The sequence below is a fragment of the Phasianus colchicus genome, chromosome 4 (genome assembly GCF_987193195.1).
Source record: "Phasianus colchicus chromosome 4, bPhaCol1.hap1.1, whole genome shotgun sequence".
NCBI classification, from domain to species: domain Eukaryota; kingdom Metazoa; phylum Chordata; class Aves; order Galliformes; family Phasianidae; genus Phasianus; species Phasianus colchicus.
Genome location: NC_143439.1, coordinates 44,585,138 through 44,602,533, shown reverse-complemented (window position 1 = coordinate 44,602,533; position 17,396 = coordinate 44,585,138). Strand labels below are relative to the sequence as shown.

General features: G+C 37.1%; 1 protein-coding gene across 4 annotated transcripts; it reads left to right on the top strand.

The window, feature by feature from the left end:
- The first annotated feature begins 30 nt into the window (after positions 1–30).
- On the top strand, positions 31–17,394 carry VPS37A (VPS37A subunit of ESCRT-I). Of its 4 annotated transcripts, none has more exons than XM_090139385.1 (12): positions 31–280; positions 2,980–3,054; positions 3,383–3,497; positions 4,344–4,444; positions 5,339–5,555; positions 6,574–6,644; positions 7,454–7,581; positions 7,678–7,736; positions 7,823–7,891; positions 8,941–9,084; positions 9,778–9,858; positions 17,306–17,394. In XM_090139385.1, exons 1-11 carry the CDS (start codon positions 153–155, stop codon positions 9,856–9,858), a joined length of 1,188 nt encoding a protein of 395 aa, XP_089995511.1. In that variant the 5' UTR covers positions 31–152; the 3' UTR covers positions 17,306–17,394. The 4 variants fall into 4 exon arrangements, with proteins under 4 accessions (XP_089995511.1, XP_031444498.1, XP_089995512.1 ...); XM_031588638.2 differs by lacking the exon at positions 17,306–17,394 and adding an exon at positions 10,071–10,801; XM_090139386.1 differs by lacking the exon at positions 17,306–17,394 and adding an exon at positions 10,071–10,801 and having other exon boundaries at positions 158–280; positions 2,988–3,054.
- The last annotated feature ends 2 nt before the right edge of the window (positions 17,395–17,396 follow it).

Sequence of the window (17,396 nt, the reverse complement as noted above, 5' to 3'; positions counted from 1 at the left end):
CTCTCTGACGGAGCGGCGCGCGGCGATGACGCGACTGGCGCGCGGCCGCGGAAGTAGGGCGAGGGGAGGCGGTGGCGAGGCGCGCGTGCGCGCGAGGAGGCCCTGCCGAGGTTCCGCCGGTGTCCGGCCGCCCGTCGGGCCGCGGCGCGGCCATGAACTGGCTGTTTCCTCTCGGTAAGGGCGGCGGTGCCTCCTCGTCCGCCTCGCCGCTGCCCGCCCTCACCAGTCTCCAGCAGCAGAAGCAGCGGCAGATCGAGTCCCTGCGCGGTGCGCACGCCTCGTGAGTGGCCGCGGCCGGGTCGGGCGCCCCATCTGGGCCTGGGCGTGACCTCGCCCCGGAGGGTCCTCCCGCCGGCCCCGGGCCGCGATCGGGCCGAGATCGGACCCGTCCGTGTGAAGCCCTGACGGGTCCTGCCGGCACTCGGCCTGCCCGGGGCGGGAGAGCGGAGCGCCTCTGCGGGACGCGGCCGGGAGGCGGGGGGAGCTTCCTGGAACGGGTTAGAAGAGCGTGTTTGTTGAAAGCGAAGGATAAAACATCCGGTGTAAAGGTTCTGTCACTCAAGCAGCAGCAGCACGGCAGCCCTGCTGGCCCTGCTGAGGCACAGCTTTTCTTCGTTGAGAACGGGCTGTACGAGAGGCTTGCTTTCCCTGGATGCTCACTGCAGATGTAGGCAGGGATTTCTCCTGTTCAGCAGCCACAATTTTACAGCAATAGACTTTTCTTCATTCTGAGAGATTTCTGATGGCAGAACTGCTAATCAGTTTCACATGTTCTTAATCTGCTAACTGTGCTCGTCTCCTTTTACAAAGATATCCACACTTCTTATCTCTTCGGTTATGTTTTCAGTGAGCAAGTAAGCAGTCACTGAGCTTCTGAGGAAGCCAGTCCCACTGAAATGGTTGCGATCTCCAAAAACAGCCTGTGAGGAAGAAGGAGAATGTTTTGTGTTGTGTTCAGCTGACACCAAGAGTGAAAGAGCAACTGGTTGTGGTTGCACTTACTAGGTGCAGACAGCTCCTACTGTGAGCACACAGGAAGCACAAGTATGAAAATATTGCTTATTGCTGTTGTTTGCTTGAACTTAAGTGTGTTCAGAGCCAGTTTCACAAATATTTTGGAAAAGTGGCTCACTCTAAGAAGTTTTCTCTCAGGGTATGCAGCACCTTACTGAACTAGATGTTTTTGTTGGGCCAGCCTTACTGAACCCTATATTCCTGCCCTTTTTGTTGGAGTACAGAGAAGCTCACCTAAAGTTATTGTTATTAAAAAAAAAAAAAAAAAGAACAAACAAAACAGTTTTCTTGTATTTGCTGTGTTAGCCAAAATTAAGAATGTGTAGTTTTTCATGTGCACCCATTTCCACTTGGGAAAGAGATGATTCAGTTTATTGGTTGAAGAGTTTGTTTGAAGAAGGTTTCAGCTCAATGAGATCATTTGTTTTTTGTTTGTCTTCCACTTCTCCTCTCCTTCCCCATTTCCTATAGGCTGTGCAAGTGAGGGGAGCACGTTTATATACCTGTCTCGAAACAATCTTGTGTCTAGTTGTTAAGATGCTGACCTACCAGTGTCTTAAGGATAGGAATGTGTGAGAAATTACAGTGAGACTCCTTAGTTAAGAAGGAAGAATGGTGATTCCTGTGCATGGTGTACCAGAGGAGAATCTTCAACTCCTGTTTGTTTGCTGCTGATGTCTGATAGTTTCCTCAGAAAGCACGAGTTATCACAGAGAGAGAGTGGATACAGAGTTTCTTGGGAGAGGGGTAAAGTCAGGCTGGGGGACATGTGGTGTGTAGCTGGATTTGTAACTTACTCTCTTTATTACTGAAGCTCTGAAAGCTGGAGTTGTGAATTACATGTGCAAATGATGCTTTGAATAGATAGGAAACATGCCTAACACTGTAATAACATAGATTTGCAGATAATGGTGGTTGGGTTTTTTTGGGAGAGAGGGGGGAGAAGTAATTGTACAGAGAGTATCTGGCAGAGAATGTAGGGGTGTTTCTGAAATTGGGTGTAAAGAAGCTTTTAAGGAGCACCCAGCTGTCATTATCACCAATCCCAGCTGTGTTCCCTCGGCTTACATGGGAACTTATGGCAGAAGAGTGTATTAGTAACCATTTGAAGGCAGGAAACATGTGGCAGAGGAACTGGTCTGCTTGAAAGCTTTGTTTTGACTAAGGGCTTATAAGATGAGGCTGATTTTCTGCCCTTTCTTTAAAGCAAGATCTCAGCCTAGGTGTGTTTATGTTGTCAGGTAATTATGCATCCAAGCAAAATCTCCTTCTCTACATTCTTTGGGATGCCACCTTTTCAAAACACTCTTGCTATGCATAAAACCATAGAGTGTTTTGAATGTTGAAATCACCTTTCTACTAACACAGCTGATTTCAAAGATTTTTTCTCAGAAGGAGAACATTTGAATTCAGTTTCATAAGTTTTTGTGAGAAGTTTCTTCACTTGATGGTTTCAGGGAGTCTGTCTCTTGATTATCCCTGGATTAGGGCCTTCAATTTTTGGCAAGTAGCTTTTCTTCAGGTAAAAGTTCTTGAAAATATCAGTGTAAGTGCACAGAACTTGGTGTATGCAGACAAATATACCTATTAAATAATTTATTATCGTATTAAGAAAGCATCCAGTGTTATTTGTGCTTTATACACTGATTTGTAGGCAAGGTGGCATTACCTTGTTGTGCACAGGATGTAAAATAAATTGGGAGTGTTGACAGATCGCCATTGCTCTGCCTGTATTAGTACTGTTTCTGATAATGCTGAGGTTTGAAGTTTTTTCATTTCTTAATTTTCATTGTTTCATTATAGTATTCTGAAGCATATTAACTTATTCCAGTGTTTTCAGTTTTATTCTTAAAAGGCTTTCAAACTAAATAGAAAATGTCTGAGGTTTTGCCTGTTTTTAGAGCACAGGTACCAAGGCTGTCATACTGAACATCAATTGGATACTAAAAATTTCTTTTTTGACAGCATTGCAGAAATTCAGAAAGATGTGGAATATCGACTGCCATTCACTGTAAACAACTTGACAATTAATATTAACATGTAAGTAAGGTGGGATATCTCTAAATGCATGTATTTAAAAATTACAATTTTTTCATCAGAAGTAGTAATGGAACATAAGTAGGTCCATCTCATAACTAATTGTAAACTATTGCTCCAGTTTGCCTTAGTTGTCTTGGTTATCTGACTGAAACTAGCTCTGTCCATGATGCAGAACTAAATAATCTTCTCATGTACTTCATGGTGTATCTCCGTAACAGTTTTCATAGAAGAGTGTGGTTATGTGAATTGCTCTGCTTTTTCTTTGCATAAGAAGTCTTCTTAAAGCATACTTCATGGGGTGTAGTAACAATTATTCTTGTATTTACAGCTTGCTTCCACCTCAGTTTCCTCAGGAAAAACCAGTCATCAGTGTTTTCCCACCCGTGAGACATCATCTAATGGACAAGCAGGGAGTATATGTGACTGGTCCATTAATAAACAATGTATGTATAGTTTATATTTCCACATATATTAATATCAATTCTTGTACATCGTGGTAGATTATTGACAGTACTTCTGTTGGTTTGGTTTTTTTAAAAAGACTAATGCTGATCCTAATCCTTCTCAAATGTTTTTGGTTTGAAAACAGAGATTCAGTATTGTTCAGTATACTGTTGTTCATTCTCTTCTTACTGTTATTAATGAGTTGAGTATTCCACAGTTAAAATTTAGATAGCTTAGAAAGTTCCTGTCTCTTCTCATTAGTGCCGATAGCACGGTTCATGTTTTTCTATATTGAATCACAAATTAGTAAGAAAGATGTTTTTAGACTATTCTGCTATCTACTTTTTTCAATCCTAATCCTGTTAGAAGAATATCAAAGTTTTGCTCTAATAAGCAGGTTTTTCATATGCTGTTCTTGCAACAACGATGTTGTTGGGGGGAGGAGTCCAGTTTTGTTTGTTTATTTAGAGTGACGTTTCCTGAATGATGCAACTAATTATGCATTTGATCTCTTATGTAAATCTTGTGGGTTTTTTCAACTATAGCTTGTTATATAAGTTTTCGTTATTCATCAGAAATTTTGTACTTGATTGATTCTCTATTGACAATGGAATACGCAAAAAAGTCTTCCAACTTTTAGTTTCTGTTTCTGTTCTGAATGGCTTTGCTACTTAAAGCATTTGGAGGTTGTGCGTAAGCAATTTACAATAGACAACACATTTCTGAAATGGTTTTCAGAACTGCCACGTGGACATAGTAAATGTTCATATTTTTTAACTGCTAAAATACAGGAATAATTTTTCTTCTGTATCTAGCTTTAGTAATTATTTTTTCTTTAATACTAGTTTACAATGCACTCGGATCTTGGAAAAATTATTCAAAGTTTACTGGATGAGTTTTGGAAAAATCCACCGGTTCTGGCTCCTAGTTCAACATCATTTCCATAGTAAGTGTCTATAAAGATGCTGATATGTAATCGTGTATAAGTAAGTTAGTTTAAAAAAGATGAAACCAAATATTAGGAAGGCGGGAATATTGTGGTAAATTTACTGGGGGAGATATATCTGCTGCATCTACACAAACTGATGTGTGTGCTTGACAACATAAAGTATTTTGAAAAGAAACGGTAGACTTCATTGGATTTATATGCTCATGCAACTTTATGTGCTTCTCTTTTCTTGAAAATGCACAAATATTTACAATAGATAAAATCTTGAATTTGCTTTATATCATCATCTGAGTGTTGTTTCTTTGTATTTTTCATAATGTTCCAGGCTTGGAGGTTGTTTTCCATTGTGCATGTGTAACTGTACAGCTTTAAATAATCACACTAAATATGCAGAGCCTGAGACATTACAGCCTTGTCTGTACAACAGTGCTTTTTATGGCTGACAGTGATATTTGGATTAGATGAAGCTGCAGCTCTGAATTAAAAAAAACTAATGTTATTGGAAAGTAGTTACAAATGTGTTGTCAAAGCTGTTAAATTCTACGTTGTAAACAAGAACTGACGAATGAACATGCATTTCTCAGGATTTTAAGATGCATATAATTTAAATTTATGTTTTAAGAAGTGTTTGAGAAGTTGTTTTATTAGAATTAAGAGTGCGTGGTTTTTTTTTTTTCTGCTCTACAAGTAAATAGCTCAATAAAGTTGTATGTTTGTTACACAACTATGTCTTTTTTATGTTAGAAGTAAATATGAGCAGAAAATGCCAAGTTTATGGTCTTGAAAATTCAATGGTGAGTCTTGTCTGTGGTCTGGCAATTATAATACCAATGGTAAGAAAAGTGTTCTAAGCAGCTAGTTGCTGATGGCCATGGTTTTTGTTGGTTTTAGCCTTTACAGCAAACCAGCTGGAATGCCTCCATACGCTCCTCAGGGGTTTCCATTTCTTCCTCCATACCCGCCTCAAGAAACAAATAGAACAATGGCACCCGTGCCTGCTTCTGAATCAGTTTCTTCAAGCTACACTACAGAAAAGCCTGCTGCTCCCTCTTATGGCTTGATTGCTGATCTGCCACTACCTGTTCCAACAGCAGAAATAGTGCTTCAGGTCTGTGTATTGAGATTTACTGCTTCTCTTTTCTTGTCATCAGACACTGGGTACAAATCCACTGAAAGGCACACATGGCATAGAATAAAACTCAAAGAATTGTTTTGCTGGTGCTTGGCAAATAAAACTGCAATTCTGGTTGTGACGAAGGTTTTTTAGGACAAACTTGAAGCCAAGCCTGTTTCTTTTTGAGTTTCAGTGACCTGGAATTATGCTAATATAGTTTTTGAGCTGCGCTCTCCCCAGCAGCTGTGACTGTTAATCTAAATACAAAAAATGAGGTGCTTTTCTATACAGGATTTCCTGCCTTCATGTGTAGAACATGAAGAGTTTCACATTTTTCTGCTTCAAATAGCGTCTATTCATGGATCTGAATATGTTCATGGATCTGAATATGTAAACTTGCACATTCCTCAAACTCCTGCTATCTGGAGGAATTTTTTTTTGAGTGCCTTCCAGAAAGGAATTTCATAGCCAAATGTTTAGTCTTCTACTCATCGCAATAATAAAACTCTGTCTTTAGAAGCAAAAGCTTCTCTCATCTTGGAAGCCACAGTTCCAGTTTTGTAGAAATTAAAATTTCTACCTCTGAAGACAGATTTTTTTTTTTTTTTCACTTCCTCTGTAAACTTTTTATGAGGGGTAGGAGGGGGCATGTGCAGGAAATCAGAATGTCAATTTCTTTTCTCTGTTTTCAGTTCCCCGAGCTATACTCCTCTTGCGTGTTTCCTCGGTCATTTGACTCTTATGAAATTAATGACTTAGCAAAATGCAGTGGTTTTTTTTCCCCTCCAAAATTGACTTTTTTTTGATGTGCCACCTCAGACGTTCCTTTGTGTTTTGTTGTGATGATTGAGTTGAGACTTTTTCTGTTTGGAGACAGCATTACAGTTGCTTATTACTTTTCCTGTTTTACTAGTTGCTGGTGAACATTCACCTCCATTTTTGGGTTAATCAGGTTATCTACTAACAAATCACTCTTCAAAAATCTGCTAATCATTTCTTAACTTTCATTTAGGTTGGCCAGAACGGATTTACTTACAAGATGCCTGATGTTCCTGATACCTTTCCAGAACTTTTGGAACTGAGGTAAATAATTTTTCCATAGTCATTATAAGGCAATTACTGCTGTGTGTGATTTTGGTCATAATTCTGCATATATCACAGAAATGTCTTTGTAGTAATGATAAATGGGACAACAACCAGTTACCAAAATTGTACAGTAAGAAAGTGAGCCAGCCTTGTGTTCAGATGGGCTTCTATTTTAAGGTTTTCCGAATGGGAACAATACTTCAGGATTCAACACCAGAAAAAAGAGCATTTACTTCTGAGTTGAGGAGGGAGTTGCAGAGCATAGTGTTAAGGACTGACTGCAACCCACTTTTCCCTTGCGGTAATGGGGTGTGTTGGGAATAAAAGAGTGAAATTGAGCCTAGGAGCAAATTTTTATTTTTGTTTCTCAGCGCCTTACTCAGTTGGCATTAGACTAAAATATTTTTTCCATGTTGAGTGTGTTTGGCCTGTGACAGAAATCATTAGGTAGTCTCCCTGTATCTGTCTCAAGCCATGCACTTTTCCATCTTATTTTTTCTCCACATTCTACTAAGGAACACAGTGAGGGGCAGTTGGCTGCCAGGTGCCAGTGCAGCCAAGATCAATCCACCACAGTAGCATTAAAACTGCTTTGAAGTAAGGCTTGAAATGTGGGATACATCTTAATACAGACGTTTTAAGCACTCTGCTGCATAATAGAGCTCGCAATCCAGGAGAAAAGGGTAAAAAGCTGTAAAGTTCCCAGTGAATTCCTCAAACTTCTGTCTTCTGACAGAAATGAAAGACTCTTCATGTAATGCTTATTTTTTTAACTTCAGATATGTTTTCTTTCTGTTTGAATGTAGTATATCAGAGCTGACCAATATGAATGAAAAAGAGGAAGTGTTACTCGAACAGTTTGTGAATCTACCACAACTGAAGCAAGTCATTACTGACAGAGATGAGTTAGTGAAAAGCATTGAAGAGCTGGCAAGTAAGATGTCAAAAAAAATAGTATTTGTGGCTGCATTCTAAGAAATGAATCCTTTAAAATAATAATAATAATAATAATAGCAACTTTATTTTACAGAAAAAAATTTGTTGCTGGAGCCCAGTCTAGAGGCAAAAAGACAGACAGTGTTGGATAAAGTAAGTGAACAGTAAAATTTTTTTCAGAAGTTAGTTGTACTATTTTGCTTTTTCAGGGGGAAAACATTCCTTCTTCTTTCTTTCAGTATGAGCAACTCGCACAGATGAAAGCAGCCTTTGAAAAAAAGATGCAAAGACAGCATGAACTTAGTGAGGTATAATCTCTTTATCTTAAGATTGCTTCACTAAACTTAAGTTTTGATTTGTATCTTTATCCAAACAGAATATTCTGATTAGATTGTAATTTTATGTGAAAGAGCAAGATTCACATTAAAGATGAAATAAAGTGGTAGGAAGTTCTGACCAGTTTGAGAGTAGAATAGTGTTAAAATTGCACTGCTGTTTTTCTTACAGTACTGTAGAAACAAAGTTGGAAGGGCGTATGATGAGCCTTTAGAGCTGCTCTTAAGTACTGTGGCATGGAGTTTTAAGAGTAAAATTACTTATAAGGAAGCGTTTAATTAATTGTACCCATTTAACATAGCAAACTTATAAAGCCATACCTGATTGAAATGATTAAAACTATTGCTGTAGAAACTTAAATTCTGTGGTTCACTGTGTATGCTTACTTTGTGCATCGTGTTACATTTGCTGTTGAACTGGCTTCTGGCATTGAATTCCACACGGTGCTGTTTCTTAGAGATTCATTTGGTCACTTAGACCTTCTTGTAGTAAAACATATGGCCACAAAGATGATAAAGGACCTGGAGCATCTCTCTTATGAGGAAAGACTGAGTCTGCTCAGCCTTGAGAAAAGGAGACTGAGAGGGGATCTGATCCATGTCTTTAGTTGTGGGAGCAAAGGGACAAGACCAAACTCTTTCAGCATTGTGCAGTGATAGGACAAGGAGAAATGGTCACAAATTGAAGCATAGGAAGTTCCACACAAATATGTGTAAGAACTTCTTCATGGTAAGGGTGATGGAGCACTGGAACAGGCTGCCCAGAGAGGTTGTGGAGTCTCCTTCTCTGGAGGCGATCAAGATCCAGCCTGGATGCCTACCTGTGCAACCTGGTCTAGAGAGTCTGTTTTGCAGGGGGGTTGGGATACAAGATAGCTAGAAGTCCTTTCTAGCCTTTATGATTCTGTGATTCTGTATTATTCACATATCCCATATTTATATAGCCATCTATCTTTTTTTCTACTTGGAAATGTGGATTTAGATGGGCAGTGCAGTATTAATAGAAGTTTTTATTTTCTTAGAGTTGCAGTCCAAGCGCTCTGCAAGCCAGACTTAAAGTAGCTGCTCATGAAGCTGAAGAGGAATCTGACACTATTGCAGAAGACTTCTTGGAAGGCAAAACAGAAATAGATGACTTTCTTAGTAGCTTCATGGAAAAGAGAACGGTATATAAAATACAAGTCATTCTAATCTGAGAGATATACAGAATATAGGTAATAAATTAAGACAGATTTTGAGCAGTGTTATAATTCAGAGGGTGCTTCAGCAAGCTCCAAAAAAAAGTTTCAGTCTATTTAAAATAGAATCAGCATTCTGGATGCAATAAATTTAAGGCAGGAATGAAAAGATCTCCTCCACTAGACCCCTGACTGTGCTCTTGCAGGTATTTTTGTGCCAGTTTTCCCTGTATGTCTGTAGATATAGGGAACATAGATGTATAGGCAATTTTATATTTGGGAAGTTGATATAGCGTGACATGTTATAATGAATAACATAATGCTGAGTTTATTAAAGTTCTTAAACTAATTAAGTCTTTTGATGGCTATCTCCAAGTAACTTGCAGGTTCAGAATCAGTGCTCATGCAGTGATGAGTGCAACTTACTGTATAATGTACCTTTCTTTAAAGGTACCTGATACATGCATTTCATAATAAAGGAAATGTTTTTCATGTATGCAATTGTGGATGGAACAATGTTATCAGTATATACAGTTGTTCAGCCTTAAGTTTGGAAGGGAGGTTCACAGGTCTTTCCCTTCTTAAAGAGCCTGTAAAGTAGCTAAGTCATTAAAGGGAATCTGCAGTATGTGTTGTGCAAAATTCCTTTCAGAATTGACTCTCCTGTCTCTTGTTTTCCAGCTCTGCCACTGTAGACGAGCCAAAGAAGAAAAACTTCAACAGGCAATAGCAATGCACAGCCAATTTCATGCTCCGCTATAGGTAAACTGCTTTTTTCATATTTGTGATTAACTTTTTTTTTAATCTACCACATTGTTACACACAAATTGCTAACTGTAATGGATTTGTTGTAATGCCTAGAGTTTTAATAATGCTTTGCTTGGGAATAAAGTGTGCTGCACCTGTTCACTGAAATTTAAGACACTATTCCTGGAGGAGTTAATATATCTAATTACGGAAATCTGTCTTTACAGGTTTCCTGCAAACTACATCTGCCAACAGAAGAGTGAAAAACCCAGTAAAGCACATTTTTTAATAACTATTATTTGCAAATAGGCATTTCATCTTATGTGGTTGTATTTATAGAAGAGATTGTATACAGAGCTGGGACTGTTTTTGTACAAATTAGAATGTCTCTTTATATTCTCATTGTACTCAAGAATCCTTCTATTGCAAACTTTGCACTAATTTCTTGTATTTATTGTTGATAGTTCTTATTATATTTAAGTTCCTGCTGCTATACCCCATTCTTCAAAGATTAAATATCTAAATATGTAATTTTGACTAGCTTTTTACATTTTTATAAAAGCATAATTCATATCTTTTGTATTTTGAAATTTAAATGGATTTGGCTTGATCTGTGGAAGAGTTTGAAATAAATGGTGATAGAGCTTTGGAAACTGAAACAGGTCGTAATTGGAGATAGTCAGTAAATTCACAAGCTGTCTTTTCTTGAAGCCAAATGTTTAAGAACAATTTTTGTTACTTTTAAGTGATAACACAAAACTAATTATAGCCTGTACTCTGATTTGGATAAGCAGATCTGGATTAAGCAAAGGTTGTGTTGGAACAAACTATATTGGAAACAAAATGGAATGAATGATCTCTGTGTAGATTTGATATGTTGCTCAATAGCACCGATGCACTTGATTTCAGGTGTGGCCTGGTACCTAGCACTGTAATTAAACACAATTTCATCTAACAATTTCATTTTCACGTTTGTTTTTACTTACTGAGAAACAAGTCAGATTACCTTCTAGTTTGTGTTTCATGCAATGCGACTGTGTGTGAAGAACTCAAAGACACTACAAAATTTAATTCTGAATTTCTTTTGAAGTTGCAGTTACCCTCTTATTTTTAAGCAAGAAAGGAACTGATCTGGCTACAGTTAGGTTGTGTGTTGTCTTAAGGCCAATGATAAACTTGTAAGTGAGCCTTACGTCTGCCCTTTAATCACTGAATCTTGTCTCAGGTTAGACAACTTGTTTGTTTCTTTTTTTTAGTGTAAGCATATATTAGATGAGAATGGCTAGGAGTAAATGCAGTATTCTGTAGGACAAAAATACAACCCCCAAGCACATGCATGTATATTCTCTCTTGCTCTTGAAAAAAGGCAAGATCTTGTTCTTGTCAGTGAATTAAATTTTTGTGGAGATGATGAAGTTTCAGAAGAACAGAAGTACTGTTCTTGAAGAGAAATATGGTAAAAAACTGAATAAGTAATTTGTCAGGGAGCCTGCTTCTTCCTTATCAGGAAACAGTTTGGAAACAACCCTCTTAACTAAGACATTGTTCTATTTTACCTAGGTAGTGCCACAAAGCATCACAGATTCAAGTCTTATTCTAAAGCAGGTCATAGAGTCATTAAGGTTGGAAGGTTGGTTCGGGAGAGTACTTTTCTGTATCACTATCAGTCCTAAACTCAATACTGGCAAAATGGGACAGGATATTTCTTTGGAACTGGAGAAAAATGAATAAATTTGAAGTTAAGAAAAATCAACAAGCTTAATTGCAAGAATTCAGTACCACAGGCTAGTGAATCTTCAAATGGGACATTAATATCAGTCCTGTTGTACTTCACAGTATTGTCGTTGTCTGTCTTAAGCTACTGCCTTTCATGGCAAATATATTACTGCTGTTTGATGAGGTGGTGGTTGTTTTTTGTAAAGCTGGCCCAAATTCTGAGATTGGCTATCCCAAGAAAAATACAACTGTGGTCCAAATCAAAAAAGATACATAGGTGCCTGAAGAAAAAATTAATTGTAAGTGCCACTGATTAAGCAATAATGTACAGAATATCTTAAAAGATAAATTCCACTGACTGTGCATAATAGTGCTTTTTATATTGGTATAGTACTTCTGCTAATTTGATAACTAAAGTCCTAATTCAACACAAGCTTGCATGAAAGGTTTTCAGGAGGCTCTGGACACAGTAACGTGATTTCTGCAGCTCTCCCTCAGTTAGACAACTGTTTTCCTTGCACGTTTTATAATCCTATGGAATTGCTGCCTTCTGTTAAATGTTACATAATATGGTGCTCTTCTGTAGTGAGTGAACTCTCCAGCCAGGTCACTTTCAGAGAATTTGCTTCTCAAACTAGTAAGAGTTTTCCACGCTTGAGCCTTTTCTCTTAGGTTAGTTGTGTTTTCCAGGAGATCACACTTAGAAATGTAGGGTTTCCCCACAGAGTCCTTCTGATGGTAGTGAAGGAGAATCTAAAATGTCAGTGTTCCATGCAAGTTCTTCATACAGTGTTTCTTTTCCAGGAATGTGGAAATCTGAAGTTGTTTTCTCCCTTTTTATTTTCTCTCTCATAGTGTTGTTTCTATTTTTAAGATTTTATTTTTTTTAAGCATTTAACACCCTGAATCCATCAATGGTATACTTAGTCAATTACAGATATCCTGTAAAATAAAATAGGAATGGCCAGCCTGCTTCTGGCTCTTACAGGATATGCCAGTCTGCTGCTGTCTTTGCCAGTGTTGTTGCTTTTTATTTTCTTTTGTTGTTCTTTTAGTTCAATACTAGTTGTGCCAATGCAAACACTTTTCCTTAAAGCTAGCCTTCTTAATGTCACCAGAACACATAATAAAACACCAATTATTACTCTGTCAGAGGTAACTGGCATGTAGCATGCTGATAGTTCATAGTAGCACATTCCTTACCTTATTTTGCAGAAATGTGAGGTATATTTGTAAATCGAACTTTAAGCACTTCCCTATGAAGTGTAAGAGGATTGAAACTGCTGTTAGATGCATACCCTACAATCTCTTGAAATGTGTTCAGCAGTCTGGAGTAATAGCTTGCATCCAGTGACCTGTTTCTGAAGACCTTCCCCTGTGTCACATCTGTAGTGAGGTGTTTGCCAAATGGAAGAGTGAAATAACTGAGTAAGAAGTGTGAAAGTAAGGAGGTGACTTTGGTGTTTTTGGTGTTGCAGTAGTTTGGGGTGGGATCGATAGCCCATTCTGTTTTGTAACTGCTAATTGAGCCTGGTTGTGCCTGCTAGAGTATCTGATCTCACTACAAAATGTTTTCCTGTTTTTTATTTTTCTGTAGTTGATTTTAGTCCTCTTGGCAAGAGACTACTTAAATCCAGAAGTGATTGCTCCATATAGCAATTGTAACTCGATGGTATTGCAGACCAGAGAAATTTAAAATAAGTCTGAAATCAATTAGGTTTCCTTTTAGGGGGAAATTGCATACAACTGCTGTTAGTGATACATTCTATTGGGAATTATAGAAGAAAGCTTTCCTAGCTTATTTTACATGCTAAACCCTTCTGAAAGACAGGGACTGTCAAATATATACAGCTATGCTAACCAATGCTACAAGCAAAAGACTGTATAAATTAGTTCTAAGTAATATCTAATCTTTAACTGTCTTTTTTGCTCTGTACATACTGCTGCAGCTTTGCCACTTTGAACCTTGTTTCTGACTGAGTTCTTATTACTCTCACTGAAGACTAGGAATGGTCTCTTAAGAGGAGAAAGCTGAAATAAAACACAGGCAACACAGTTAAAGTTAGCTATTACAGCCTTATTGTGTACATTACTCTGAATAATAAATACTGTACTGTGTTAAACTTACAAATAAAGGCTTTGGGATTTTTGACAAATTTGGTAATTGTCTTAAATTATGGATAGAGTTGTGCATTTCAGATGTTGGCTGGAAACCAGTGGTGCAGAAACTACTCAAAAAGGCAAATTTCCATTCTTTGTATGCAGTGTTTTGAGCTTTTCCTGTTTAACTCTTTGAACTGCAGTAATTCCTGGAGCCTTCTTCATTAAAATGGGTTTTGAAAACCCATATTGCAGTTCTAGTTCAAGCTTTTTTACATGTTTTGGCTTGGTCAGATAGCCCTAGAGATCAAATATAGTAATAAGCTACAAAGAAAGCCTGTGTACCAGTAATAAGTGAGTACTGTAACACAGTAAGAAAGGAACTGAAATTTTCAGTTGTTGAGAACAGGGCATTGTTCAGAATACTTTGCAACCCGTAGACTTAAAAACAAGTCCTTGCTTCAGTTCAGTCACTGGTTTTAGTGAACTAATAAAGTCTAGTTAGATTCTTTTACAGAATGCTTTATATTAGAAAACCACTAAACTTTAAAACAGTATTATTTGCTGGCTTCTGGTGCCTTATTGGTACCAGTCTAAATAATGTAAGTTAAATGCTTATTTTAATATTCTTTTCTATCTCCCAGTTCTCTGGCAATGCTTCTGGCTTTTCTCAATACAGGTTTGCTGTACTCCAGCTGAAATCCTTATCTTTTAGGCAAAGGCCACCTCTTTGTTATTGCTCTTTTAATTATTGTATTATTTGTATTGCCAAACATCTATGCTACATAAACTTACTGTAACTTCCAAGAACGTAGTTTGCCGCCTCACTTAATTTTATGAAGAGTTTTCCTCCTTGTTCATTGCTTTTGGCAAGATCCTTCTTCTCTAGGCTGCCCTCTCCAACTTTTTTCATTTTATTTCTCAACTTCTCAGAATCAATTACCAATTTACTACCTTTGTTGTTGTTGTGTTGAAGCAGCTGGTCAATACTTTTTCATTTGGTTCTTCAGCCAGAGATCATTTATTTGATTCACCGTTTGATCCTGTTAATGTCAGTGTCCTTTAGATACATATTTTCCTACTAAAGAACACCATGAAATGAGGCTAAAATTACACTGCAGAAACCTATAATGCTCTTCTAATCCCTTCTTCCCAGCTGTTTGTTATGTTCGTGTGTGTCCTATTACAAATTACGGAGGACTTACGCCAAATTTGGAAAAATTTGCAACAGAGGGAGGATCCCTGCAAGGCTCCAAAAAAATAAAGTTGTTCATAGAGTGGTTTTCACATCCTTTGTATTCTGCATTCCCTAGAAAAATTTAAAAAAACAGATTCCCATGTAATAAACTCAAGTCAATTGATAGCAGCTTAAACAACTTGATTCAAGTGTGAAGAAGAAAAAGCTACCTTAATTTCATCCAGGATTATGAAGTAACCATCTGTTCATGACCTACATATTTATTTGGAATTGTTTCTCAGCACTAATAATGTCACAAATACATAACATTGCAATGAAAACAATAGTAAGTAATGCAAAATTCAAGGATTCAAAGACACATCACAGCAGACTGCTAAGCAGAAACTTCATTTAAAATGTTAGTATGTCAATATTTCAGTGTAAAGCTAGTTACAAGAAATTGCATAAGCAACATAAAGATAGTACTTTGAGTTTGCATATATTCCTGTTCTGCGTTTGTTTCTAGGCACATCTAATACAATACAATACAATACCATGATATACAATTCTACATTTTAAAGATGTGAAATAATATCACCCACTCTCAAACTCATTTTTAGGAAGAATAGTTGTACATATTTTGTTTTCAATGCTGACTTCACAGCATGTTTCTTTACTTCGAGAAAACCCATTCAAAACTTCTTTTAATACCGTACATTTGACAGGCTACGTTCAAAATATGAAACATTTTTAAAAGTACAATTAAAATCAGGATATTCGTTTAATAAAAAGCCATGGAGATTAAAAACCAGAAGGCTGAAGATTTTCAGCAGCATGTAATTTATCATAGCCCTATTTTTAATTGAGTGACAGTGATTTATCAAACTGAGGCTTGGCCTTCCCAGCACAGCAGTAAGATAAATCTCGCTGTTAAGAACTGAATTATTTGTTCAAAGACAGTAACTTCCTTAGGATATTAATAATACTGAATTTTAGCTACTCATTTTTAATAAGAAGTTCTTAGAACAAAATGAAAAGACATCCCACAAAAGCAACTGGACTAATAAAATCTAAAATTCTAAATTGAGGTATATTTATATAATTCAGCCTGTAAATCTGTACTTCAAGGAGAAATACAAAGTGCAATCAAAGTAAACTTACATTACTATCATGCTTTGCTTTACTGGAGCTCAATACCACATCATTGCCTCCAAGCCAGTAAGAGCAGACACAAGAATTATATTTTTAATTCCTTCCTATTAAGGAGGGAAGGAAAAAAAAAAAAAAAAAGACTTGGAAGCACTACAGCTTGATGTGGAGGCCTTTCAGTGTGTTTCAAAACATCCTAAGTGGCTTACTTCCATATCTGTGATTATGAAAACTATTGTACTTACTGTTGAAAATTATTAAACCAAACTTGAAATTTTATTTTCCATTGTGCTGTTCCACTCCATCTTTAATATTAGAAAAGAAAAAACAATTCTTTAAATTAGTCATTTTCTTAAATTGCATTACTATGCTCTTTTGAGGTTGGCAAATGCTAAAAAGAGAAAAATTGTGTGCAGATAAAAACACCTTGGTTTTGTATTTTAAACAAAATTTGGAAGAAATGTTCTTCATAGGAATTATCGTATGGCAATAATTTTTAATTCTGAATTTAGAGCTTTCATAAATGACTTTTATGAGTGAGTTTGGACTCCTCATCACCTGTGCAGTACATGTGTCTTACTCCCACTGAAATCACACTGATGATTAGGAGTCAAAATAGACAGGATTTTTATTACGTTCAGAATTTTACGGCCTAACATTGTTCATTTTAAAGGAACTCTTTGCCATAAAGACTGTTACAAGTATTGTTGAAGTTTTGCTCACAGAAACTTCTGAACTTTCAACACAGAATCAAGTACAAATGGGATGCAGTCACATGCAGCAGCTGCAGCTTAGTAAAGAATCTTTCTTTGGGCTCAATACTGCATTTGTCCCCTTCAGCATGCATGTTCATTTGCTGGGTTTACATTGCCCTAAAGGACGGTAGTAGGAGAAAATGGAAAATAGTTGTTGGAGTTCAAAAAACAAACAAACAAACAACACTGCTCATAGGAAAAGAAAGGAGTATATGGTATGTCTAAAGGCAAAAAAAACCTACAAAAAAATAAGTTTTGACTAATACACCAGTAAGCCTAGTGCTAATGAACCTTCAGCGTTGTCCATACATAAAGTACTTTGGAATTTTGTGTTTCTGGAGAATAACTATTAATTTGTACAATAAATAATTATGGAAATGTACAGAGTAAGGAATAGTTATGTGCAGCATTGATAAAGTGAAAAGAAATACCACATCGGCTTAAATAAGTACTCATAACATCAGAGATTACCATTTATTAGCATTATGTCTTTAATAATGGCTTGTTCTGCTAAATCTTTACTTACATAATTGCACAGTTCCCTTTCTTTGGATTATTTCTTCAGGCCACAGACAATTCCCATTCTTCATCTGAATCAAAGTTGTCGCTCCAGACCATGAAGGACTCAGCTGCATCTTGATCCTTGCTGCTGTGAA

What these genes read in the sequence shown, in the direction of transcription:
- VPS37A (XM_090139385.1), top strand. Translation starts at nt 153, where the DNA reads ATGAACTGGCTGTTTCCTCTCGGTAAGGGCGGCGGTGCCTCCTCGTCC. An exon ending in CTGCGCGGTGCGCACGCCTC is followed by an intron (nt 281 to 2,979) that starts GTGAGTGGCCGC and finishes CTTTTTTGACAG; the next exon opens with CATTGCAGAAATTCAGAAAG. An exon ending in AAGCATTGAAGAGCTGGCAA is followed by an intron (nt 7,582 to 7,677) that starts GTAAGATGTCAA and finishes TTTATTTTACAG; the next exon opens with AAAAAAATTTGTTGCTGGAG.